Source organism: Brachyistius frenatus, unplaced genomic scaffold (assembly GCF_029030835.1).
Source record: "Brachyistius frenatus isolate BFR_SWC_R1_liver_20210118 unplaced genomic scaffold, ASM2903083v1 Contig_24, whole genome shotgun sequence".
NCBI classification, from domain to species: Eukaryota; Metazoa; Chordata; class Actinopteri; family Embiotocidae; genus Brachyistius; species Brachyistius frenatus.
The window spans coordinates 490718-518657 of record NW_027210623.1 but is presented as its reverse complement, the minus strand read 5'-3'; the positions used below and the strand labels follow the sequence as shown (position 1 = coordinate 518657).

At 42.2% G+C, this 27940-nt stretch overlaps 1 protein-coding gene across 4 annotated transcripts in view; it reads left to right on the top strand.

Moving 5' to 3' along the window:
• The window catches only part of sox6 (SRY-box transcription factor 6), a 137378-nt gene that overhangs the window by 33588 nt on the left and 75850 nt on the right, over positions 1 to 27940 (top strand). For all 4 annotated transcript variants that reach the window (XM_069697600.1, XM_069697603.1, XM_069697602.1 and 1 more), the window contains 2 exons: positions 14384 to 14621; positions 17915 to 18125. In XM_069697600.1, the coding sequence (XP_069553701.1) occupies positions 14384 to 14621; positions 17915 to 18125 (449 nt within the window). The remainder of the gene's footprint in view (positions 1 to 14383; positions 14622 to 17914; positions 18126 to 27940) is intronic.

The following is a 27940-nucleotide window of genomic DNA, read 5'->3' as shown; positions in this document are numbered from 1 at the left end:
CACAGACATGCAATTATCTAATTGAGCCATCTTGACATGGTAGATAAAGCTCTGTTGACATACATGACTGGTGAACTAAAGTGACTTTTTAAATATAGGTATAGAAGTACTGGTCAAATACGAGCTCATGATTCTTTCAGGAATACCCGGTTGTCTTCTTAAACACACCTTTTATTATCCTCTATCCTGGAGATCACTTCTGTTTCTGAAATGGATGGAGGTTATATAAATGGCCATTCTCTCCCGCAACTATGCAGGCCCTTCACATGAGCCTGTGTGACTCTGAGCTTTTCACCATATGAATGGTATTCTCTAATGTGGCCCGGGGGCTATTTGAGCGGCAAAACAGACAAAAAAAAAAAGCAGAAAGGACATTTTTCTACAAAGCCAGACAGTTGTCTTCATCCACAGCCCAAGCAAAATCAGTAGTCTATCAAGCTCCTTCCTCAGTGGACACTTTGTACAGGATCTTCATGGTAGCACAGACCAATCATTATGGCAGCCATTCTTTGCTCCCTTAGTTCTCAAGTCATCCACAATGGGTTGTTGATTGTATGAAAAACACTAGAACAATTATGTCCCCTGTTTTGGTGACAGGGCAGCATTTTAAAGTGCAATCCTTGATAATGGCCTCATTATTGTTATTCTTGGAGCAGGCCTCAGGAGAAAGGAGTAGCTGCTCACAGTTCGTCATTATTTCGTAAATTTCGATTAGCTCATCATGCTGTCTCACGGCAAACCGAATCATAGCTAATTAAAAGTGAGTGAGCGCTCTTGCCTGTGACTTAAAAGGTAGCACTCGATGGGCTGTTAATATGAAAGAAATGGTAAAAAAGGAGGATTAGAGCTGTTACCCTGGTAACTCCAACTTCCATCTGCGAGGGAACAATGAACTTGTGTTCCTCCACCACCTATGCTTGAAAAAACAGAAAGCATGGAAGTGAGTGTTCTGAAAGGACAAGACCCTTTTTAACAACAAAGTGGGATCCAGGTCTAATAGGCTCTTTGGTGTGAGTTGTTAGGCGAGATCACTGGGGGATGGAGGAGCAGAAAGGTCAATGTGTAATCCTAGGACAGCGTAGTAATCTGTTTCCTGAATCTGTGAGTCTGTCCAAGAAACAAAAACTCAAATTTATCCATTTTAGGGATTGTAAAAGAAAATGAGCTTGTCAGAAAGTGCTTCTCGTAAAAGTGTCTCTGTGATAACATGGGTAAAATGCCACAGAGCCTAAATATACACATTTCCTCAGCTGATTGAATAAACACAAACAAGATGCCAAAGACCTGAACCAATTAGACACAGTTGTCAGAAGCTGTTGTGTCTTGCATCTCTCATACAGATATAAAGGGATCTGTGTTGCTTTCTGACACTTCAACTATGTTGGAAAGTAAGAACTCTTACACGAATATTAAAAGACCTTAATATCGAACCAAACAAACTGGTGATGTGCACTAACAACTGCACAAGGGCATTTTTAATCTTCAAGTTTTTTAATATACGATAAACACGGAGTTAAATTATTGCGTCAATATTTTAGTTAAACCCTTGAAAATCTCGGTGAGAAAAGGTGATGAAAATGCCAGTTGTCATGAGTAATGAATTTCCATAATTTTTTATTTTTATTTCAAACAACAATAAAACAAGTTTCGGAGGAATTACTTGGAAAAATGCGTTTGATGGGCTTGTAGTTAAGAGCTGCTAAAGAGCTGCCACACTAAAAAGGAGCGCCGCTGCTCTAAAACACTGCTGAGTTATAATGATCCATGGCTATGGAGGAACAGTATGTGTTTCTCTTTGAGTTTTATGTCCCTTATTACAGCTGCAATACGTCTGCTCACATTAAGCTAATTTATGGCTGAGGCCGATATAACAGCAGCACAGGTTAATGAATTTGGCATTACTAATTAAACGTTATTGAGGGATGAATATGAATCCTGTGGTCGGGACGGACAGCAGAGAGAGGGGGAGGAAAGGAGAATGGGACAGAGGACTTGTCTCTTTTTCCTCAGCTCTTTCTCGGGGGTTTTATTCACGACAAGTAAAACATGAGAAGCGGTGGAGGGTGAAGACAGCAGTGTTGAAGGTGAAATGGAGGACAGCTTCGATGCACCTGAAAAGAAAACCGTTTATGGCAATAAATGCTCATACTAATGTTTCAAGGTGAAAGGAAAGAACAGGCAAACAACTTGGCCCTTGTTTTTACATGATTTGCATTCCTGTATTTGTTATATTTTATAAAAGGATAAATGAACAGCTAAAGTGATTAGACACTCGTACACTGAGGACCATTCTGTCTTCAGTGCGATGCAGAATATGTCCCTTTTCACACATGATCGTTATTAAGAAATTACTTCTGTCACCTCTTGAAAACAGGAATTTAAAGGCCACAGTCTACTCAAGGAAAGAGGGATGATGGTGACGGTGTGGGATATTGAGCAATTATTGAACCAGCCTCTGACATAGACTCTCCAGGACTATCTTATGAGTGCGCTGAGGAAAACAAGATAGATATGTTTTTCTGGATTTTAAATATTTTCCTGAACGTGTTAAGAGGTAACAAGAAAAACAGCATAATAAACAGATGCACGCGTTTTGTTTCAAACATAAGCTATGCCAGTTATGAATTGTATATTCACAAATTCATATGTAACTGAAGGTAAGAGTTAACCTGACGACACAACGTAGATAAGCAGCAATAGAAGATTATTTCCAAAAATATTGATGACAGCACAAGTGAAAAACATTTAAAAAGCTCTTTAAAATGTAATGTTTATTTCTGTATATGTTCCACACAGCCTCCCTGTTCAAAGCCCTTTCACCTCCAGCATGATTTAGCTCCTAAATGTATTACAGAGACATATTTGGAGCTTGTTGTGACATTGGTGTGAAGCACCACCTATTATTATTGGCTTGTGTACTCCACGGATAGTTTAAATCCAATTTTTCCAGCCACCCTTTTTCTCTCTCTGTTTCACTCTGCTAGTGCCTCGACTCTCCATGTCTGACATACTCTCCCTGAGAGCTAAGCCTTTCAATTTAGATTTCAATTATCATGTTAGTTTTGTGATTAGACTTTAGTCCTCCAGGAATCAGACCTCTCTGCTCCTCTCTATTCCACTTCCCCTGCAATCACATCCCATCTGATGAATTGCGCATATAATTACGGAAGTTATTGAATATGCAGATCACTGCTGACTATTGGTGTGCGGTTCATAATGCATTGACTCTAACTGTATGAAACAAGGGTCTCTGATAAAGACCCTCTCTGATAATGAGAGAGGGCCAATGTATGCTATTAGTTAGAGATAACAGACGCCACAAAGGCTGAGACTCAATTAAAACACAGACACGCTACAATCTGTGTGTGTGTGTGTGTGCGCGCGCACTAAACAGAGACTTGGCTCTGGGTGCAGTCAGCTCCACCATTACAACCAGCGCAGCACAGACTAGTCTGAGTGGCCTGCCAACCAGTGCACAAGGTGTTTATGAATCAACCAAAATGAGGTATTTCCCCCATGTTACAGTATGTTGCTACCATCGTCTTACACGCCGTCCCATGATGCAATCCCTTAGAGGTTTTCAAGAGAGGGGAGTGAAGCACTTTACAGGCACACCCACAGAAGGGGGATGTGGGAAATGTCTAAACTTTTGATAGCTTTTAGAGAGCTTTCTAAAAACTTGCTAGCAAGTACAGAAAAGGTCTCTAATGCTGTACTTTTTCTGCATTTTGCTGTCAAAATACAGGGGATTTGTTAGTCACTCGTCAACATGTCCAAAGAAAACACACATTTTTTCCACATAAAGCTACTCTTGGAGGATTTCTCAGCTAAAGTTTCACACACAATTGAGAATAGAGGGAAGGGGAGAAAGTGGGTCCTGTATTTTTAGCTTGCGCTACAGTGATGTAGCTGCCATTTATAGCTGATATGCCCGATGCTGGGTGGCTGCCCTGCTGACACCAGAGAGGAGGGTTTATAGACTGTACATAGACTGCACAACACGATCTCCAATACACAGACATGCAAACAAAATAAGTGCAAGCAGCTGCTGGTCAAAAAACACGTCATGCTGTACGTGTCATGTACGGCACACAAACAAAAAAACAAAACGCCTGACTCTCACCAACTTTCCCCTGATTGGCTATTACTGTTTTTTTTTCTTAAGTTTTGAAAATGGTCTTGTGAATTTTTTTTTTTTTAAACCCGTTCACTTTGGCTTCATACACCTGACACTCCTTCTTGGTAAGCGTGGATTCAAGAGCGACAACCTGGCTAAACATACATTTTACTCACTATTTGGTTAATCATATAAAATGTGTGTTTTCCTTTAAAATGTCTTCATAGCGAATGAACTGAAAATATTTCAATCATTGACAGAATTAAAACTGAAACATCACCGACCTGTTATGTTGTAAAAAGTAGTTACATCCTGTGTTTACAGTGGCGAGCATTAGAAAACATGGTTGGATCTTTTTCACTACCATAGCTGTCTGCTGTAATTAAGGCTCCAAGTAGGCTTTTTAGTACCTGGCGCTTTGGCACTTTACCTTGTTCAATGTATATTATTAGGTGAATGGGATTGAGCATGTTTACACCAACTGCTGTATTAAGAGGAGACCTAAAAGGTGGCTTAAACTTTGTGAAGGAGGATTACATGGGAATTTTAAAAAAAAGAAAGCATATTAGTGTCTGACTAATCGGCCGAGACACTATCAGAAGATTTACAAGTTCTATACTGAGCTTGTGTGTTACGTGGCCTAACAGTCTGTAAAGACAAAAAATAAATAAAGGAATGGTTTACCAAAGTGGCTGATGGGATTTGACTGCCCTTAACTGTAAAGAGTGTGTTGCAAGTGCAACGACCTGTGTCAAGTTCCAGCTATTGTTTGCAGATTGGTTGCACACTCTACAGGCTGTGAAAGACACATCTGCTACCTTTAGCTCAGTGGAGAGCAGATAGACAGACGGGGTTGAGGGTTACGTAGGGGTGTGTGTGTGTGTGTGGGGGGGGGGGTGAGTGCGTGTGTGTGTGTGTGTGTGTGTGTGTGTGTAGATGGGGTCCTCAGCTACCCTGTCACGCAGCTCAGCTACAGCCACTATCCTCTTATCAAATATTTGTCTGTCCTTCACTCCCTATTTGCCTTTGATTCTGTTTTCTTTGTTTATTGAAATCTATCTCAGGCTGATTGATAAAGTTTCCAGAAGGTTTTTGTTACATAATGTCTATGCGAGCATTTATCTGCGTTTTTTCTTATTTTTTATTGTCCCTAAGATTTATGTTCATAGATATTGGACACCGATATTGATATTTCCCCCATTATTCAGGTTGGTTACTATTCTGAAAAGTCACAGCAGGAGTTGTTGTTTGATACCACAGGTGTCTGAAACTGGAGATCAACTCCACAGAAAATTCCCTTTAAGGATTTAACAACAAATTTGAAACCATATTTGTTTAATGTGTTTTTGATTGATTTCCTGATTGAGATCCAGAGGGTGGTCACAAATGTTTTGGGACAAAGGCTCTCTTTGTGTGAGAGGGGCCCCAGTTGAAATGGAGGAGTAGTTTGAGATTACCAGATTATTTCCTGCTAGCCCAGTGAGTGAGGCGAGGCGAGCTGCGGCCCTGCACCGTGCTGTGCTGAGGCTGAGCATAATGAGTGTGGTGGCAGGGAACCACAACAGAGCCGGGGCAGAGACTGCCTGGGAACCAGAGGCCCGTGGCCCACAGCCAAACACACACACACACACACACACACACAAAATCCTGCTGCACACTTGTGGCTTTTTAAGAAAGCAATTTAGTTAATGATTTCATTTTGGAACCCTGTCATGATGCATGTGTCTTCTGAGCAAGCCAGCTAAAGAATTAAGGGGAAACAAACGCGGAGGAAAAAGGTACTGGTGAACACAAACTTCCCTCGACGACCACAGAAAAAAATAACATACAACCAAGCGTAATGTAGCATCTGTTGTGAACACGGCACAAAATCACTCGGGTAATAGACTGTGGGAGGTAGATCGCTTGTGGCTCCTGCCTTATTTTTGCATTGCTCTGAACAAATGCGGAGAAGAGTTGGAGCACAATATGAGTGGTCAGACACATGGTTAGCAGCAGACTGGTGAGGCATTTTGTGTTTCAGTCAGCGTCTAATCCACTACAGTACCCTCTTCCCCCGGAGTGGAAATACAGCACATTTTTCTGTTCAACCATGTCTGTCAGCTCTCTGATTTTATTAGGGCTATGTTTCACATTCATTTACTCAAGTTTTCTCAGCGCTGTGCCCTGAATGAAACCATTTTAGCATTGCTAAAACAGCAGCTTGTACATGTCTTCTGTGAACCAAATTTTGGGGCAATTACTCAGATCAGTGGCTGGGTGTCTGGTTTTGCTCCTCAGATCTCATTTTTCTCCAGTCTCCCTCTTTTTTTCTGTATCAGCTGTCAATCACAGGAGATAACTTTTAACCACCTCCAAACAGAGCCTGGTGCCAGCCATTCGTTTAGGCCTTCACTTTTGCTCGACTTCTTCCCATCCAACCTGTCAGAATGACACACACTGTTGACCATGCTTTCTATTCAGCACTGGAAAATTAATTGGTTTCAGTGGTTTAAATCAGCAATCAATGTCAGTTTCCCAACATAATAAGCCTTAATCATAAATCTTTGAGGTGTGGCTTGCCTGACCCCTATTCATCATGGCTCGGCTACATGGCCTCATCTGGGTGGAGCAAATGAACTACCCGTTTTGATTTTCCGATTGACGTGTCACATGAAACGTGGCTACTCTCTACCCTCCCCAATTCCATCCTAGCCCTTCTTCTCACAGTCCTTAAAAAACACAAGGGCCCAAAAACAAAGAAGAAAAAGAAGTCCAGTTTGTGAAGGGAGACACGTTGCTTTCCCTTGTGTGCGAGTTCTCAATGAATGCCATTAATTTATTCAGAGAGAGAGAGAGAGAGAGAGAGAGAAAAAAAAATAGAAACGGGGGTGGGGGGGCCTAAAGAATTAGAGGTGGGTCTAACTGTAGCTAATGAGCTGTTGTCCTCCCAACCCCTAGAATAAGAATAGAGCAGCTTAATTACAACAGTGTAAAAGGTAATTTCCTCACTCCCCCCACCAAGCTACAGAAATCCATTTATGAGACGAGAATAAAAGAGAACAAAACTGCTTTTCTTTTCTGTATAAATTGCAAATTTGCCAATTTGGTGACCAGGACTTCTGAAACGTTCTACATTAGAAAAAGAGAAAGAAAAAAAAAAGACAAACAATAAATTTGTATGAGAAAGTGGACCACTGTGTGTCGACACCCCAGATGTACACACCAATGGCAGTTCTGCTGCAGTCGAGCACTAAAGTTTCCAATAATGACCTCATGATGGTGAGACCAATGACTGAGGACCATAGTTCCCCTGCCATACAGTTCAATAACAATCCTAATTTCATTAAACGTTCATGGTCACCAATGCTCATGCTGCTCCCTATAAAATTGCTCCATCATAATTAACTGTTGTCCTTGAGTATTTGGCTACAAGTCTAAGATTTTGGTGCTCCAACGCCTTGCTTTCTTCTTTTCAACCCCTCCCGTTTGAGATTTCTATGCTCCCTACAAACTTATTTTGCATCTCTTTGGTGACTTGGGGTGCGTCCCTTCACTCCTGTTTGGCACCCCAAGCCAGCTCTTCCTCTCACTATTTCTGGCAACTGTGAGAGATATTACACTGGGTTCGTTGAAGTGCATTCTCTAGTGCACAGAATAAGTTATATTTATAAATGACAGAAATGGACCTGGCCTGAATAGCGCTTTGTTTAATGTTTTACAAAAAGGGGGCCCTCTCTATATTTCATCTGTCACCGTTGCTTTTCTTTTCTTCAACAATGCTCGATTGTTTCCATGAAAATTTCAGGTTCCATGAACAGAAGAATTCTGTATTATTATGTTCCTGCCAAATCCCAGTCTCTGTTTTCCTTCTCCTGCTCACAAAGGGCTCATAACTTACTGTCAACTATGAGGCGAGCCACAAAGCTCCACTGTTACTCAGCAAATAGGGTTGTGTTGGTTGACAGCTTGACTTGCTGTGAGATTTGCTTAAGTGTAGCAGCAGCAATAGATGGCTCTTTGGGAAGTCCATCCCCAAGCTGGACCAGAAAAAGAGAAACTAAAGGAAAGAGAGACGGTAAAAAAAAAAAAGGGTTTTTATTGCTACTGTTAGTGTCTTCTGGTGTGTGCATTTCCCTAAGTGGTTGACTCATAACATCCAATGTGCTCCTCCTCTAGTGGATAATTTCTACTATGATGCGAGTCCAGAGAAAAGGCCAGTAGTGAATTTTTTTGGATGGCCATCCTTCATTTGTGAAAGCATACGCACGAGTGAACTTGTGTGTGTCCTGGGGAACTGAGAGGCTGTTATACCATCCAGCTCTGAGCTTGTGTCCTGGGATCAGAAAAGGGCCGATGGCCCAGGGGATCAGGGGAGGAGAAGGAAGAGGAGAGGGAGGAGGAGGTAGAGGAGGGATTCAGTGTGTGAGTGCTCATCGACCCTTCCCGAGTAGACAGACAGGGACACTTAAGCACTCTCACACCTGCATCTGCCTTTGCCTTGCGTGGGGGGCAAGGACACCAACCACGCTGTCACGGCAGCTGCTCAAGTGTTTAAAGTGAGATACAAGGCAGTTCTTCCAGCAGCATATTATTGCAAATAATTTACCCTGCTAAGTAATTATCAATGCTCTGCTCAATATGTAAAGTGTGCACTTCAGGTGGCTTGCTTAATTTGCTCTGGTGGCTATCATTTGAGTGTGGATTTTAGCTGTGGTAACTGTGGCAGTTTCTAATAGAGAAGGCATCAGGAGAGAATGTGAAGTGAGGATGAAGTGCCACCGTAATTGAGTTGACTTTTTGCAGGGGAAGGTCAACAATAATGGAGGAACAATTTAAGCAAATTCATTTAGACAACTCTCCAGTGTCTGTACAGTACGTTACCCAGTTGGAAAATCTGTATTTTCCCAAGCATTTACTATATTTTAATATCATTATCTGTAATTACTTTGTCGGCTGAGGTTTAAGAGACTTAAATCAGTGTGTATCACTGAATCAAACTTAAAAAGAAGCTTTATTTTTCTAATATTAAAGTCTCAAGGAATTACACACTAGACAAACATGTATGTTCATGTACACTCGGTGTGTGTGTGTGTGTGTGTGTGTCATGTACACTCGGTGTGTGTGTGTGTGTGTGTGTGTGTGTGTGTGTGTGTGTGTGTGTGTGTGTGTGTGTGTGTGTGTGTGTGTGTGTGTGTGTGTGTGTGTGTGTGTGAGAGAGAGAGAAAAAGAGACTTACTGTGTGCAATATACAGCCCGTATTATGAATCCAGAAACCTGGCTGCTGCACAGCATGGCACAATCACAATGGAGGGTGATAATTTAATTGTGCTAAACGGTGGATTCCGTGTCAATGCTCCTCCAGCTGGGAGCTGTCAGGTAGTAATATCTCATTATGGCAGGTGAAGAACCCAGAGGAACCCTACCATGACACCTGTTAGAACAGGAGGAACCCCTGAAGGGAAACACACAGCTGATTTCTCTCTCTCTCTCACACACACACACACACACACACACACACACACACACACACACACACACACACACACACACACACACACACACACACACACACACACACACACACACACACACACACACACACACACACACACACACTGCCTAAACCCTCACACTATTGTCATTATATAATTCCACCTTACTTAGATTTATTCTTAGTTTTACTTTAAGTTTTTTGTTTGGTGCACATTTAATAGAATACAAAACAATAACAGTGTGACAGAACATAGTTGTCATTGCACTTTTGTTAATTGGCTCTATTAAAAGATTTGATGCTGTCAGATGCACCTCAAGTGTTCAATGACTATATGTTATTTTTTATGCCTGAAGATTGATGGCATATATCTGAAGACACTTGAACATCAAGTTATTAAAATAAAGTAACATATTTCCTATCTGTTTTGTATATTTTTTACATGAATACAAGCCCTCTTCTCTGCATGAATGTTGTGCAAGACGATACACTGTTACAAAGTTAAACGCCTTTATCGTAATTTTTAAAAGCAGTCCTCATTTTTAATAGCTAATTTGTTTTTCTCTCCTTGGTCTGCTGATAATATGTGAAGGAAGAGGGCGTAACCTCCTCTGTCGCAACTTATGAAAACTTGAAGGTGCACGACGTCAACAGCGAGACAGACAAGTGGGCATGAGGGTGGGATGGGGCGGCGGGGGGAAGACGGTGTGGAGTTACTGATCACCATTGTCTATAAAAGGTAAACAGTGTGACAGAGCAGATACAGCGGGTGAAAGTCAGTCAGACCTTTTTTATGATCAGAGGGGAAACAGGATAGCTGAGGACACATGGTCCGGCAGTCACAAGACCCCAAAGATGAGCAGTACACAACACTCCTCTAATACTTACCAATTAAGCAGAGGTTGTTTTGCACGATGAGGAAACATTATCTCAGGGAACAATTCATGACTCAAAGCATTCCAGGCAATATGAGCCCACGGCTGGAGAACTTAAGTCCTAATCCTTCAAATGTGCGCAATATTGTCAGCTATATATAGACCAGGTCTTTTCTATCTGACCCTCCCTCATCTCTGCCTCAAGTCTTCAAAGTGACTGCGGCTTTGTCTTTGAGAAAGAAGGCAAAGAAGGCGTTGTATCATACGCTTATCGACTGCTTTTCTTTAATTATTGGGTAATCAAGCACGAGGGAGGGCAGCCTGTCAAGAATTTATGAGCCTCCTTTTCAGTTCAACATATTTTCACTGTTTAGTATGTAAAAGTGCATTTTGGGCCGATTTTTCCAGCAAAACGAATTCAATTATTAATGTGAGTAAAGTTATTTCAAGAATACACCATAGTTGTGCCAACAGGGCTATTTTGCAGTTACTATTTCGCAAGCACAGAGGCCAAGAGTGTAAACAGCATCATTCTATCAGAAAATATGATCAAACTCTACATGCTTTGGTAGGACCCACGTTCAACTGAATTCTGCTCTCTATTTTGCGCCTCATCAAATGTCTTTGTTGCATCTAAGCTGATCTATTGCACACGAACCCCTTTAGATCACAGCACTGTGGGATCTCCACTCCGAATATCAGGAATAAAATACTGTATGGTTGCCCTCAGATATGTTCAGAGAATTATTGCCACACTTCCCCTTTTCCCTTTCAATAATATGAGGTAGTATTGTATGGGGCTTGTCAGAGGTGGGGGTGGGGCAGAAGGGTTTCTCCGCACTCTTTAGCTGCCTGAGCGCAGCCCTCCCAGCACTGCTAATAAATTATTAACTCTTGCTGACAAATACTGTTATGGAGCCTGCCGCAGATCTGTTGCATTCTTTAACAAGATTGCTGTAGACACATGTTACAGGAGGATGGAGTCTCCATCGCTCCCTCTCTTCCTTTCTCTCACTCTATCCCCTTCTCTCACTCACGCCTCAGCAGTTTGACTGATGGCTGGAGACTAAAGTAAAAGTGCCTGAGAGACTGAATATTTTAGTGGTAAAATAATACCACTTGATTTACTGTGTAATACAAAAGCAGTGCTTTGTTTCACTCTCACACTCCATTGAGGACGAGGTGCTTGTTGCGCTTCAGGCTTGGGCTTTTTGGGGGCATGAATAAAAAATATGTCAGAATCTACGTGCTCGGCCTAATCCTACCGAACACACACACACACACACACACACACACACACACACACACACACACACACACACACACACACACACACACACACACACACACACACACACACACACACACACACACACACACACACACACACACACACACGTGCGCTTCAACCCCCTAACCCCACTGCTGCCTCCTCTACTTACCATTACATGCATGCTCTGAACTTTGCTCCGACTCTTGATTTTCAATTAACAGTACACCATTTTGAGCTCGTTTTCTATTTGATATAATTGCAGGAAACAATTTAATGGCTGATTAAAATTGAGGGTTGAGTCCCACTAAAGACACAGCCGACAACACTTCTAGGCACAGAGGCTAAAAGATAGAGGGAGAGACAGATAGGCAGACAGACAGGCAGGCAGTCAGGCAGTCAGGCACAGGTCCACACTCCTGCCCTGCCGTCTACCTGACTTAGTGGGTTTGTTTGTACAGCTGCTGAGACACATGAGATTAAGTTAGGCTACCATTGTTTAAGTCCCCACTCACTGCCCAGTCCAACCTGGGACTATGTGCAAGTGTGTGTCAGTAAAGTAAAGTAGAAGTGCAGTAATGCATAGAGACTGTTGTACTTGGATATGGCAGTGCACATTTCAGAATACATTTTCAAAACAGATTTATGTCTGATTTGCTTCAGCATTAATACCTTCCAGACCTCCAAAATCTTCTGGGTTTAGTGTGCTTACTGGTTTGAGGATTAAAACAAAACATGGCAACACAGTTTAATTTCCCTGTGCTACATATCCAGAAGAAATGTCCAGCAGATCTGAGGTCTGCTCCAACTACAAGTCCTTCTAAATCAATACTACAAAACTAACAGCTATTCATTATGGAACTGCAAAACTATCATGTCAATCTCTATGTTATTAATTAATTTCCTATTTTATCCTTCTCTGTTGAGTTTTGGTCGTATAGTTTTGGAAAGGTGCTCTATAAGTAATCTTGCCCAGAATATCCACAGACATGAACAATTTAAAGGTGTGTGTGTGTGTGTGTGTGTGTGTGTGTGTGTGTGTGTGTGTGTGTGTGTGTGTGTGTGTGTGTGTGTGTGTGTGTGTGTGTGTGTGTGTGTGTGTGTGTGTGTGTGTGTGTACATCTCATTTGACAGACTTCCTTGAATAAGACCAAGAACTATTAGCCCCGAAGACCTTGTTATTAAAGTCCTCTCTTAAATGGTACATATCTATGCCTATCTCTTGGTGCCTGCCTCACAACTGAAAGTGCAAGGACACCAGCGCACCACAGCCTGCCTCAACCTTGAGAGCCCCCCCTCCCCCCTTTGGCTGGCTGAGGGTGGAACTAAAGTGCTGTCACACTGACCCCTGTGGATAGAGCAGGAGAACGGGGCAGATGGTGATCAGTGATGAAATGTACAACAAGAAGTACCCTGAGCATTTTGTCACATACAAACTTCACACCCCCAATTTCTCTTCTTTCCTCTCCTCCTCACTCACACGCACACACTGACAGACATCCATACGCTCATCCTCCAGAGAACACTGAGCCCTACGTAGTCACCGTCTAGTTTTAATGGTCTATGTCCTGTAGTCAAGAAAAATAAACGGAACAACAGCGCAGAGAAAAGCGAGTGAGAAGTTAAATATGCTCCTGCTCCTTCTCTCCACTTCACATCAGTAGGAAGGCCATATTATCCCCTTCCTAATTTAATACCAAAAGCATAATTATATTTGCTGGCACTGTGTTTAATTTCATTCATTGTAACACACAGCATGAGTGTAACCTCATTAATTGTGAGAAAAATGGGAATGGGTTGTATAATTTATACATCAAAAAGATTTGGGTTGTAAAAACAAATAAGAAAAAAATTTGAAATTAAAATTATCGTGGCTTTCTTTTGCACCTGATATGTCAAGTGCACTCTTCACTGTAATATTCATGAAAGCATGTGACAGATTTGTGAATTCAGTCCTCCACTGTTAGCTTTTGGGTTTTAAGCTGCTTAAGTAGGATTTGAAGGCCCAAGGGACCACTGTCACACCAACATGTTGATAATTTCTGCATTTAACGTGGAAACAAAAGAGGACGAGGCAGGCTTATGTTTGTATCTGATTGTTTCGGAGTGAGATCAACTCCACAATGGAAAATTATTCAATAATTGATGTTTGAGCAACAAAACCAAATCAATTTGTAGAGTCAGGCAGATTACTCAGGTACCTTAGAAATAAAGAATGATTTAAGAAAGAAAAGCAATCTTGTTTTAAATCTTCTTGGAGTTAACGTATTTGTTAGGTTTTTCACTTTTTATCTGGATTTAGTCCCACTCCCCGGCTGACCTGCTGCCTTAGTAAATGTCTTGGGGTTTGGGCCAGAACCCAAGAAGGCACAGTTCCAGCCTGAGATCAAGTCATCCATCTGCATTAAACAAAGGATTAGGGACCCCATGGCCTGCTCCGAACTCAGCAGGCCAGAGCAGCAACAGGTGACAGTCAGATGGAACATTCAGCTCAGTCAGCATTATCTGCTCAGGTGCATCACTTCAAATCCCAGATACAGCTATGCAGAATCATTTGAACGTAACTTCTTTCATAAAGTACTCAAGGAAACTGTATTCCTCAAGATTTAATTCATTTCTCTATACTCTATTTTTCTTTTGCACCACAGCAGAGTGATGTCTTCCAAGCAAGCTACATCTCCCTTTGCCTCTGTGGTTGACGGTGATGATGCCATGAGTCAGGAGCACTTGTCTTGGGAGAAAGAGGAGAGTGCCGAGGCCCATGGCACGCCACAGCTGCCCCTACACAGTCTGCTCCATGGAAAAGCCCCAGATGAAATGCAGCCGCTCAGCAGTGTACCACCAGAGAGCGATTGGGACAGCCTGGTATCCGCCCAGCAGCGCATGGTGAGACATGCATATAGAGAAAAATAAAAACCAACAACTAATAGAGCCCATACCGATGCTGGTCAACCACAAATACCAGACATTTCCAAAGCCTGATACATTTCCACAAACTATATTTAAAACTGAAATTACAACCATTATGATTTCAGACTCTTTCCTGCAGGTCATCGGGGACAAAAAGAATGTCACATTGAACATCACGTTCTTCTCTCCTTTTTCTAGCTATTGGCACATTTGCTGTTGAGGCTGAATAACACAGTATACATTTAAAAAACTCACTTCAAAGCGCTTCAATTATAAACAATAATATCTTTCCCTATGGTGGAACAGACTGAGATGACACAGAGAGAAGTAATAAAGAGAAGTATATGACACGGGTATCTCTGAAGATTCAGTGGATGGCTCTTCAAGTTTGCTCAACTTTCTAGATTTTGTATAGACTTTTGATTCCTACTTGGTTCCTTTGTGTTACACCAGTTTGAACTGTTGTGGGTTATACATGATGAAGTTAAGATGGAATCCTAAACAAAGTCTAGTAAAGCAAGAAAATTGAGCAGGCTTTCATTGTTCCTGGCTTGTGCTAAGAAGCTCAGCTGATATTTTACCAGCAGCTCCAGACCCCAGCTCCCTAATGCTGTGAAACTGGGTCTTCAGATAGACACCTCTGCCAAACACTAGACCATGAGCTATTATTAGGTTAAAAAGAGGATCTCTAACTCTTCTTTGAATAATGAGAACGACTTGTAAATTGCACCGTGACAGATGGAAAGGAATGAGCTTTATCTTTTTACTATTCATGTGTGTTGTTGTTCTTGTTGTGTGTAAGCTACATCTGCAGCGAGACCCCAGATGCTGTACATTCTAAGGGCAGAGATGCTTTGATGTGAGCAGAGCGAGGAAGAGCACAGGCACTTGTGGGCTATAGACATAGGAGGCAGGTGGTTGTCTGTGACAGACGGGTCTGTGGTAAAGAGACCCAGAGGGCCTCTGAAGTAGCTCTGCAGTTGGCCACCGAGAGCCTCGACACCTCAGCATTGCAGCACAACACACATGTGAACAGACACACACACTTAGACACATGAATAGCCAGTGTAGCAGACTGCTCCTCGTACTGCTGCGAGCACGTAATTGGCATTCAAAGGCTTTCTTAGGTTGTCTTCATTTTTGGCATATTACAGGATGTCAAAAATGCAATTTTAGTAAATCTTATGATGTGTAACTAAAAAAAAAAAAAAAAAAAAAAAAAAAAAAAAAAAATTACAAACCTCTTAAACCAATATTTAATCAAATGCTTAAGTGACAGAACTAGCAACAAAATGACAAAAAGTTGAGTCGTGTCAGTTAATGATTTAAAAAAAAAAAAGAAGCAAAATACATCTTCATCAATAAGAGATGAAAGAAAAAAGTATGAGAGGGTCGATCATCATTTTTAATAAAATTATTATATTCAATGCATTCCTGTTTTTGACTATTGTAACATCTGAAGAAAATGAACAAGAGTATCCACAGCAGAGGTTGTTTTAAGATACAATATGAAACACAAAAAGTGTTGTGATTGCTTCGGTTACTGTAGCAGAGTCAACACCTTTATAGGAAGTACAGTTCATAATGGCAGATATTCTATTGAGGTAAACAAAGCTAGCAGCCATCAAAGTAACATCAAAAAGGATTAAAAGGGTATTCATGTCTGAAAACTGTTAGATTTGAGAACATCACATCATGAATGACTGGATGACGGCTATTATTTTAAAGGTTGGATGTTTGAGCATTTCTATATCATTGTCACTTGGTATATTTTGTGAGTGTAGATGTTTTTTTCAGATTTATTATACTTAGAAGTTATTTAAAAGGAAGAATAGGTTAAAAGAGTAAGTGGGAGGAAGATGGCAAAAAGAGTGACAAAATGACAAAAGAGGGTAAAGGTAAAATGGAGGACGACGGCGAGAGATAGACAAATGAAAAGAGAAAGGCAGGAGCTGGAAGGAATGAGAGTTTTGCCATTGCTGATTACCTGACTCTACTGCTGTGCCATACGTCTGTGCGGGCTGTGCCCTGAACCCACGCCAGCTGATTAACCCAGCGCTGCTCCACTCCCCTCAAGTACTCTCCACTGTCTCTGCCACACCGCATAATCATCCAGCACAGGGCTGGGAGGTGCAGAGGAGGCCGGCCGGTCGTGCCACCCTGGCGCTTGGTACCAGACCACCCTACACACCACTGCAGCTCTGCCTCGAGCTCGACATGCCACACGGGGATGAGAAATTGGCACTGTCAACGTTCCTGCCCAGTTTACAGCATTCCTGACTTTTTATTTAGGAATGTCAGCAGTTCCAGACGTGGTTGTATCATTTAACCAGGCTGTAATACACTCTGTTATCACACTGCTGATGATTAAAGCTCACTTTTCCGTGATAGGCGTGCAGTTGATAGAGATGTGTGTCATGTTTATTCTCTTCGCTATGTGGGCCAAAGTTTAAATCAGAGATAACTGTTCCCCCGTTAAAGGCTGCAACTCCTGGCTGCTTAGCTACCTTCTGCTTTCTCAGACTCCACAAACCATAATTAACACCACCTTCTGTCAGACGCAACCCTCAGCCATGGTCTGTGTGCTGACTATCCACTCCCATGTGCAGAGTATTCTCTTCCTCTCTCTCCCTCCCCCTCAAGCCCTCCCCTGTTCTTCTCCCTCTTTCCTTCATGTCTCTGTTTGTGCACAGGGAGCACTCAGCCAGTCAGTCAGAGACAGGACCCTTAGTTAAATACTAAACCATACACAGGTGGGACTGAAAAACAACAACAGCTTGAGACAGGGCACAGATTTACGGCGGCTCAAGGCACTCAGCTGAGAATAGGTCTCCACTAGAAAATGAACAAATTACACAGCAGTCACCGTTACACAAATGCACACTCGACAGCAATTTGAGAGATTACAGTTGGGAGGTTTCTCTGTGTAGTCTCTACAGATGAAAAGTAAAGCCTGAGCACATTATGGATATGCCCTATGAAAATGTACCTCATCATTTCATCTCAATTTTTCACTTGTCATATCTCATTTACCAGAGCAGCAAGCACTGTTGAAAATATAGAAGCTGCCTTATGAAAGTCAGAGAGGAGCCATTTGATATGGCCAAATCGCCCCTGAACTTCTAAAACCTAGCAATCACTGCGTTTGAATGAAAAACTGTCAAAAAGCTCAATGGACCCGCGACAGAACCACATTCATCATTTAATACAAATCCCATCCCTTGTTGCCCCCCCTCGGCCCCTCCTCCCAACTTTTGTTTGTCTTACAGGAATCTGACAGCAATAAAGTATGTTCCCTGTACTCCTTCCGGAACAATTCCACTTCCCCACACAAACCTGAGGAGGGGGCCAGGGAGCGCAGCGACCTGCTGAGTGGATCAGCGTTTGGAACTCCGGAGCGCCGCAAAGGAAGCCTGGCAGACGTAGTGGACACGCTGAAGCAGAAGAAGCTGGAAGAGATGACAAAGACAGAGCAAGACGGTAAGACTCTTTGTGCGTGCGTGCGTGCGCGCGTGTGTGTGTGTGTGTGTGTGTGTGTGTGTGTGTGTGTGTGTGTGTGTGTGTGTGTGTGTGTGTGTGTGTGTGTGTGTGTGTGTTTGGGGAACGAGTGCATGAATGCCTTCTTCCTTCTGAGTGCGCCCCATCTTCCCAAATTTTTCCCTCTTTCTTTCTTTCTATAATTTTCTCGCTTCCTGACTGTCTGCCTCTTTCTGCTTGTATCTCTCCGTCTCATTCACTCACGCGGGCACACATAAGTTGGGAATACTGACGTTACTGTATTTCCAGTTGGTTCTGAACCTCTTCCAATGTGACAAAGACTGTGTGGTAGTGCACCTCAGCATAAGTGTGGTCTTCTTTCATGCCAAGGAAAGCTCTTTGACTATAAAACTCATAGTGCTGACCTGCTGCCAGGAACATTACCTCTTTTTACTTTGCTACACAGAACACTTTTCACTCACGCACTTATCCATCAAAGTTTGCAACCGACAAACAACCCCATCCCTTCTCGACAATTTAACCTGTTCCCTAATTAATTAACCTTATTCAACACACCGTGAAAATTTCAGAGGATTTTTTTTTTCTTTTTCTCCTACATTTAAACACGGAGAAAAATAAATCATTTTTCTGTGATAAAACTGTTAGGCCTGTGTCATATCTGCACCCGTTTCACCCTGCCTGGCTCTCCCTCCTACAGCCTGCAGTCTATCAAGAGTATGGTGGAAAAAACAAATATTTGAAAGAGCTGCTTAAACACATCCCCCTTCTTAATTAGGGCTGTAGTAATATAACTACATCCAATCAAATGTTAAACCCCCTTGGGGATGCATGTGTCTCATTTAGTGTCTGGGGAGCTCTTAGCTTAAGCACTTCATCAGACGAATAAATTAGACCTCTGTTAGCCTAAAAATCATTTGCCACTTCTTTTTTTAAGTGTGCGTTTGGCGATCTTTGTATCAGCATCACAGGCCGCTCACCACATAATCATTCAGCCACAACCTGATATGGGACTGATTATGTGTGTTGTCATCTAAGTAATATAAGACAGACCAATCAGTTCCCCTGATCACTAATAAATTAGAGATCTTTCTGAAAACTAAAATGTTTGGATCATTTAAATGGATCCAAATGACCATTAAACAAACAAAACATACTGGTGCACATTAGCGTGTTAGCATTTTTTACCCTTTACAGTATGTCAATTAAGGCTTATGTAGACGTGTGATTTTTAATTACTTAAACTGTAATAAATAGTTTTATTATTATCTATTAATATTGGAGATTTAGCAAAACACACAATTTAAAACAGACTATCACTATTCAGGCTCGTATTGTGATACAGATATTTCTTCTGTTAGGAATTGTCATGTTTTCCTCAGGTTCATGGGTGTTTATTCCAAACGCTCTTGTTTTCTTCCACACCAAGACATTAATATCAGGGATATGCAATACTCCTGCTTCTAGTCTTCTTGACAATGAGCATGGATCTGGAGCTGATCCCAGGATACAAAATGGCCCACAACACCTTACAGGAAAAAATTCTTGTTGGCAAAAAGAATAAAGTGGTTCCGCTGCTACTTCTTTGTTTTACTCTGAGGTGAGAATACATTTTATGTGTATGTTTTTTCTTGCGGCGTTGATCTCCGGGGCAAGATTGTTGGTGCTCTTCGTAGCGACGGCGGGCTTTATGGTAATGAGCCCCAGCTGGTGAAGGCTGGTTGTTGCAGTAATTTAAATGGTCAAGTGCAGCTTGTAATCCAGAGCCGTATGTTAGCGCAGGGAGGAGAGGGTGCTTTAGAGTGCCATACAGCTGTTTTAATCTCCTGTTAATAATAGTGACTCGGTCTGCCTCATGCACAGTGTATCATCACCACCAAAATAAACTCCCTTGTTGGAGAAAAATTTGTTTCTGAGCAGGGAACACAGCAGAAGACAAGAGGCTCACAAAGTTCAGTGTGCTGTCCCCAAGCTGCAAGAACTGAGAGATATTTTGTTTTCGAGGGCACTTGAGGAAGCTTCAGTGGTGATGATCTGTGATTACTGTAAAATGGAAGGAGAGGGACTCTTAAAGACTGCCTGAGGAAAACCTCACAAAGACCTTCGAGGATTCATCATCTTTTGTCTTTGTTTATGGAGAGAGTCACAATTGGAAATGAAAAGGGCAGGATTAACCTATTAAAGAACATACAAGATTGTTGGAGAAGCCATTTGTTGTCTTAATAATGTTGCTAATGTGCCACAAGCAACAGATGAGCTAAATATATCGCTTATCTACGCACAACAACTGCTGTGTCTAATTCTGCTGCTTTGGTGCCCGCCTGGTCGGGATCACAGAGGTCCTCAGAGAATCTTCACCATCTGCTACCATTCTTCTCTGGGCTTCCTCGTCTGGTCAAGAAAGTTCATTGTCCTGATGGACTGAGGATAAACGCAGTGACCTCGAGTGTAGAGGGAAAACAAATGGTCTGTGGTACACTTTTTACACAGTACATTGGTCATATATGGAACATGAAATCCCACTTAAAGTGATGTCAACACTGGTGGAAGCTTTGGGCTGAACGGCCTCGTGGACACTGAATACATTTTTTTTTTTTTTTTACCTTTTTTCTGTGCTTATTTCAACTGAGCTTTTAAGCTGTGAGAAGCACGAATGAAATGGCAATCACTTTCATTATATTATAGGCGTGGTAGTTCTCTGGAATAAATTGTTAAGGCTAAATTATAATATCTATTTTTTGGTCTTTAATTAGGAACAAGCAAATAAACACAATAACTAAATATATTAATATAGAGTAATGTGTTTATTCTTACATTAATATATTTATGTCTCTAATCAAGAACATTACTGGCCACATTTCCTGATTTACTCCGATGCCTAATAAACATTATAACAATAGACACAGTGCTCCGTATTATAGGTATCATTCCTCCATCCCTCCATCTCTATATATTTGTACCCTTTCACCCTCTCTATCCGTCCACCCTTACTCTCCATTTCTGGTCCTTAAAGTGCTTTAAGTGCTTGTGACTGTGCTAATGAATGAAAATGTCCTCCCAGCAGCGAGCACTGCATTTAGCTGAATAGTCACCTTTGCTGTAAAAGCGCTATTAGGCCCAGTTGCCAGCAGGGCTAACGATTGTGCCCCATGTTTATTTACTAGGTATTGTAAATGCATTATTTATGGATAAGTCTCCAGACAGCACTTGTCAAGAGTTAAAAATGTCAGTATAAAGTATTAGGGGAAAAAGAAAAATAGCCACCATTATAAAAACCCAAGGTGACCTTGATTTGATTCACGTGCAATTAGAACAGTTTTATATAATGCACTAAAGTATGAATCAATACTGCGCAAGTCAACACAGAAATACTTGTGTGTTGAGTCTTTATGATCGTCCCCCAAGACAAGGACGGGTAATTGGGTTTCTGCCTCATGTCTTAGCTTTTAGGGATTTTCCTGGGCTCAGTATGTACTTGTTGAGTCCTTGCCAGTACAGCCAGCACTGAACTGGATGCAGTTAACTATCTTTTGTCATCTTTGTGTTATTAAGTGATATGCTGAAGCAGTCGCATTCCTTCTTTTGTTGGTGAGTAAATAATTGTTTAAATGAATAGTTGTGGGGAAAAAAAGAGGAAAACGGCAGCATTACGTGCTTTTAGTCCCATATTTTTTTTAAATTTTAAAATAGCTGCTGATTAGAAAACATCTTTAGTGTTACAGCTTTTTATTTCAAATGAGTTTCATTGTTTGTTTTTACTGTAATTGACTACAATAGCAAGTATGATGTCTAAATCACTGCATACTGGCTCGGTTCCCTGGATGCTGTTGAGTGAACAGCTGTGGCCTGGCGACATTTGACAGTGGAGACTACTCGCATATGTAGACAGTATGGTAAAATATGTAAAGACTAAAGTACAGAAGAAAACACACACACACACACACACACACACACACACACACACACACACACACACACACACACACACACACACACACACACACACACACACACACACACACACACACACACACACACACACACACAGAGAGAGAAGGAGGCTTGTGTTCATAAAGACTACAGCCTTGTTCCAGTCAGACCACATACAGTAGGTCCTGTGGCACAATAGTCAACACCTGGAGCCCTTTGACAGTCACGGCTAATTAGCTCAGCAGCGGGAGCCGTATCACCAGCCAAACTGCAACCATGCTTTAATCTCAGTTAGAAAGATATTTAATGGCTGACAACTATTCCACTATTATAGCGGCAGGTAACCTAACCATTGCTGGTGACATAAAGCAACACGGCAGGGTGGGCCACTGGAATAATTGTGTTCGGGCGTAGGGTGATACGTGTGAACTGTATGTGGTTCTGTGTTACAACTTAGACCTGTCTTCCTCGCCCTCTGCCTTTATCACCTCCTCTCTATTTGTAAGTGTAATCCCCCTGGTGAGGTTGTGTATTATCACTGTATAATGACTGTGCAGTAGGTTGAGTGTGTGGGAGCGATCAGCATTGTGCGAGTAGCCCCAGGTCATTATCCTCTATTACAAGACGCCATGTAATGAGATTCAGGGATGGGTGAAAGCATTGGGAGAGAATGGGATCAGCTCTAAGCCTGTGGTCTGATTAGCACTGATGAACTCGTGACTCTGTTGTAACACTGTCCCCTGTCAGTGTCACAGCCCCTGCTGACTCCACACGGAGACTCACCGGAAATTGGCTGCAGGTGCTTGATCGCCTCAACACATTTATTTTTGGCAATGTATTCAGTTTAAATGCAGCATTTCAAATATTTTTGAAATATTTTCTACAGATTTATAACCTGTATTATACATTATATTACAAAAACTACACCTTCCCTACCCCCAAAACAGACTGATGCGCTGTCTCCCCTCCTCTCTTAGTTCCCGCCCTTCTCCCCTCTCGTCTCATCCCAGCTGCCATGTCATCTGGTTCTGCTTTATCCCACCTAATTAATAGGAATCTTTGTTATAATGATCTGAGCATGAGCCTCTGACTCCATGCATATGCAATGAGGGTTGGAAATCCAGTTGCCTTGGTTGCAGATTTTGAGGCAGTCTTCACATATAGCTCAACGCTGCCTCTGACTACAGCATCCTACTGGACAGTGTGAGGCCGGGACCCTCCTGGCAGGCCACATATGCAGGCCAAACATCAGTCAAGCACCAGTATCTCTCTTGTGTGCCATGTTCCCACCTCCTTTAAATAATATCTTGTTTCTGTCAGCATGATTTCAACAAGCTCCTTATCTGTATACAAGTAATCTATTTGATCAAATAGCCAATGTGTGTGTGTGTGTGTGTGTGTGTGTGTGTGTGTGTGTGTGTGTGTGTGTGTGTGTGTGTGTGTGTGTGTGTGTGTGTGTGTGTGTGTGTGTGTGTGTGTGTGTGTGTGTGTGTGTGTGTGTGCATGCTTGCATATACTGTATGTGTCAGTGGGGGCCTTCCTGTGTGTGTGTGTGTGTGTGTGTGTGTGTGTGTGTGTGTGTGTGTGTGTGTGTGTGTGTGTGTGTGTGTGTGTGTGTGTGTGTGTGTGTGTGTGTGTGTGTGTGTGTGTGTGTTCTCTCTTGGCCTGTGGCGTGGTGCAGCAGCTCAGCGGAGCAGCGCTCTGGTCTGTCACTTTTGTTTGAATAGGTAATGTAGATCTGTTCAGGCTGAGGAGACATGAGCTGGAATCGCTTGTTAGGACACATGATCAAAAGTGGCTCTCTGCTCTCTGCCAATCAACCCTCTTGTCACCCTGTGAAGCAGACGTTAAATAGATTTTTCGGCTGTATGCCGCGGGCAGCCTGCCAGCCTGACATGTGAACTTTCACAAAAAAGATCCCCGGCCCCTCACTCCTCCCTCTTCTTACTTTCCCATCCTCTTCTCTGGTTTTATGCTTTTCCTCTTGTCATATCCGCCCTCCCTCTTTTCTTTCTTTTTGTCTATGCTTTTCCCTATCATCTTGTCACCTTTATCTGGTCCAGATCAACACTTTCCTTCCTCCTATGAATTTGGTCTCTTACCCTTTTTTACTCTCCAGTGACAACGTTGCTCCTCTGCCAGGCTGAGATCAGAGCCCACTGCTAAATGGAGTGGCTGCATGAGGGGAATAGGAGGCTCAGAGTGCCTGGTCCACTGCTGAATTATGTATTTACTATCTGTTCCAAAACAGAGCCCTCACATAACACAGGCGCGTCCCCATAGGGCAGTGGAGGCCAACACAGGTTTCACTTTACACAAGCTAAGATATAGATTTTGTTGCCCCTTTCAAAACGGGAACCCTTTCTGCTGTCTTGGTCATTCAAATGACAAAACAAGCAGCTGCTTCTTCAATGTGCCATTCTTTGCATTCAAGATCACCTTCCCCAGTTCTCATATTCCGATTAGTCAACAGTAGCAACTGCTGTGGAGCATTCCAGGGGCCATCTTCCCGGGTTTCAGCTGTTGAGCGTGTCCCCCTGCACCCATGCAGCACAAAACTCCCATTGTGATCCTGGCTTACTGGCTGCACAGGAACCCCTTGATAGGAGGAAACGGGTGTCTCGGAGAGACAAATCGCAGCCAGGGTTGCACAGAGGCCTGTTTGTCTTTACATGCTCACACACCCACACGCTGGTTGTAGGTATGCCTCGTCAACTGCATTTATAGTGAAAAGCACAGAAAAGCAGGTCAGTGACATCACTGTTTCTGCAGTAGACGTTTGGGAAACACTGCTTTTTGTTGTTAGGGATAAACAATAGATTTATGTGTCGTGTGTGAGTGACAAGGTGATTAAATCATCAGTAGTTTGTGGTGGCCTGACTGTTTTATGTGACAGTGCAGTTCTTGGAGGGGCACAGGGTTGGTGAAATGCTGACACACAAGAAGGCAGAGGCCATTAATGCTACTACATTTGTCACAGGGCCATGAAGCCTAGAACTGGGAGATAACAGCCTGCTTTTGCAGTTCAAGGGAACAAGAACAGGGTCATAAACAGACAAACTTGACATGGTCAGGAGGGGTGGTGGAGGAAGAGGAGGAGGGGGAGGAGGAAGGGGAGAAGGAGAAGGGGAGGAGGAGGAGGAGGAGGAGGAGGAGGAGGAGGAGGACGGCCGAGGCAGTCAGATATGGGAAGAACAGGGGCTATTCCGTGATGGGATGTGGGGCAGAGTGAGGGCACATGTGTCCTGCTGTGTGTGTGCGCGTGTGTGTGTGTGTGTGTGTGTGTGTGTGTGTGTGTGTGTGTGTGTGTGTGTGTGTGTGTGTGTGTGTGTGTGTGTGTGTGTGTGTGTGTGTGTGTGTGTGTGTGTGTGTGTGTGTGCGTGTGCGTGAATGCAGCAGGGTGTGTGCTGTGTGTGTGTGTGTGTGTGTGTGTGTGTGTGTGTGTGTGTGTGTGTGTGTGTGTGTGTGTGTGTGTGTGCGTGTGTGCGTGCGCGTGTGCGTGAATGCAGCAGGGTTACACTGGGAGACTTGTGTGCCAGCTAAGTATCACTGTCCTCGCGGTGGCATTCAGCTCCCAAGCATTCTCCACACATAACTTGACAAAAGAACCGGTGTCATCTGACCAAGGATCAAAATAGTGTGAGTGTAACTCACACCCTGGGCACAGACAGCCTCCGTGGCCTGCTAATGATTTCAGAGCACATTTCAGACTTGTTCTGTAAGTCAGAGGTACGTCAGCCATCCAGCTAAGAGATCCGCCTTGACACAACCAAACATGACAACTAGCGTCGAGGCAGCCTATTAACATATTTGCATTGTTTTTTTCTCCAAACAGCGAGCATGAATTTCTTACACCAAACTCTGATGTGCTGCCTCTTGAACAAAGAGACTATTTAATCAGTCGTGATGAAACATATGTTTCCTCTCACTCAACTCTTTTTCTTTTTCCTTGTTCAATAACGTTACAAGCAGACAGAGATGTGATGAAAATGTCAGAGGAAATGAAGAGAAATGTGTTTTATTGCATTGCAAAGCCTGAGTGCCAATAATGATAATCGTTTGACGAACGTCATCTCACTTTAAAAGTACCTCCAGTTAAATTTTTTTAGACTGCCCTGGACAAGCGGTTAATATGCAATTGATAATGTAGTGTCATAAAGTTCAATCAATGGGTTAATGTTGCTAATTAAAAAAAATTATTCATTATTTGTTTGAGCAGACTTTGTGTTAGTTTTGTCCTAGTCAGCATAATATTGGAAAAAGAGAAGTAAGACATTAGACTTATACAATTATTTTACTTCTATATACTTTTTAGTCCACAAATGGTCTTCCTCCTTTCTTCTTCTGGGCCGTTTTTTTCTGGGTGGGTGGCACTTTGCTCAACAAAGCCAATACTGTAAGCCTGTTGTTAGCTTCCCTGTTGTGAGCTGGACCAATGAGCTCAGTCTCTCATGAGAAGCAAATTTCTCCATCTTTGCCCAGCAGGTTGCGGTCCGTATGGCTCTGTATCCCACAGAACGGGAAGGGGCCGATTGAAAAGAAAAATACAGCTTCTATTGTTGCTGAACTTGAACAACAGCACATTGAGACACTTAGCTGCGGGTAAATGAATGGGGACTTTCTCGGACTTGGAATGCTTAACCTTTAGAAGTGCTATGGTTACTTCCTGATTTCTTTATCCAGTGGCAAGGCAAGAATCATAACAGTGCAGCGTACCAACAACCATTTTTAACTTTATACCGTATCTTATTTGTTCAGGAAGTGTGTCAATCTGTTTGTAAAACTGTTGATTGTCTGATATGATGGTCACAAAAAATGAAAAAGATGTCGATGAATTCATACAACTTTTGAACAGTAAAACAATTTTCCTTTTTTTCCTCTTTAAATGCACAACATAATCTGAAAATAGTGACCTTTGCTCTTACAGTCCAGGAAGCACTACGTCTTCATCCTGAATTTCAGCATCTTAGTAAACAAAGTTGCCTGTGAGATTCAATAAACAACTTTAATTACTATTTATAACTGAAAAATCCAAATTGCCGAAGCGTAAATGACTAATACACACACTGTGACTTTAGATTTCCCTTCCCCCCCCAAAAAGTTTTTGTTTATTTAAACTCAAATGAGAATGTAGTATACACACACACACTGCTAAACTCAACATATTTACAGTATTCTGTATATCCACATGTACAGTATATTACTAAGACTATTCATGAAATTTGTGCTTTTTAAATATCTCATCTTATGGTTCAGTCTGTGAAGCACATCGAGGTTGTCCAGCATATTATGAAATAAAGTTTCAATGTCTATACCAGACACTTGGCTTTACTGCAAATTGTAATGCATTCATGTGGATCCTATTAGTCTCTTTTTGTCCTTGTAGAGTCAGACACCCATTAATTTACTAAATCACACTGAACCGCTACGATCACAGTACTCCACGTTTTCTTCACACGTCCATTAATTTAACATAGATGAATAAATGTGAATGTTTTGGAGCATTGATTAGCAGGCAAGTTTATATCTGACAGTTAAATAGCAGGGTACCCCCCAAAAAAATCTCCCCAATGCAAGGTACCCAGTAATTAAATTTTTGTGTGAAATTATTATAATTTATTACAGTGTGTGGACCGTAATGATTACCGACATCAAATGGAAATTATAAATTGAAATCAAGTCCACATATCTCTTCTCGTTATGTTCGTCTTCACAAGTCCCGACTGAGATTGCAGAAGTAATGCCTACTTTTTCTTTAAGCACACTCAAAGACTATCACTGTACGTCTTTGTTACCCCCCCCCACCCCCACACACACACACTTTCTCGTTTATTGTTGTGCTCTTTTGAACTTCTGTTACACCTTTTTAA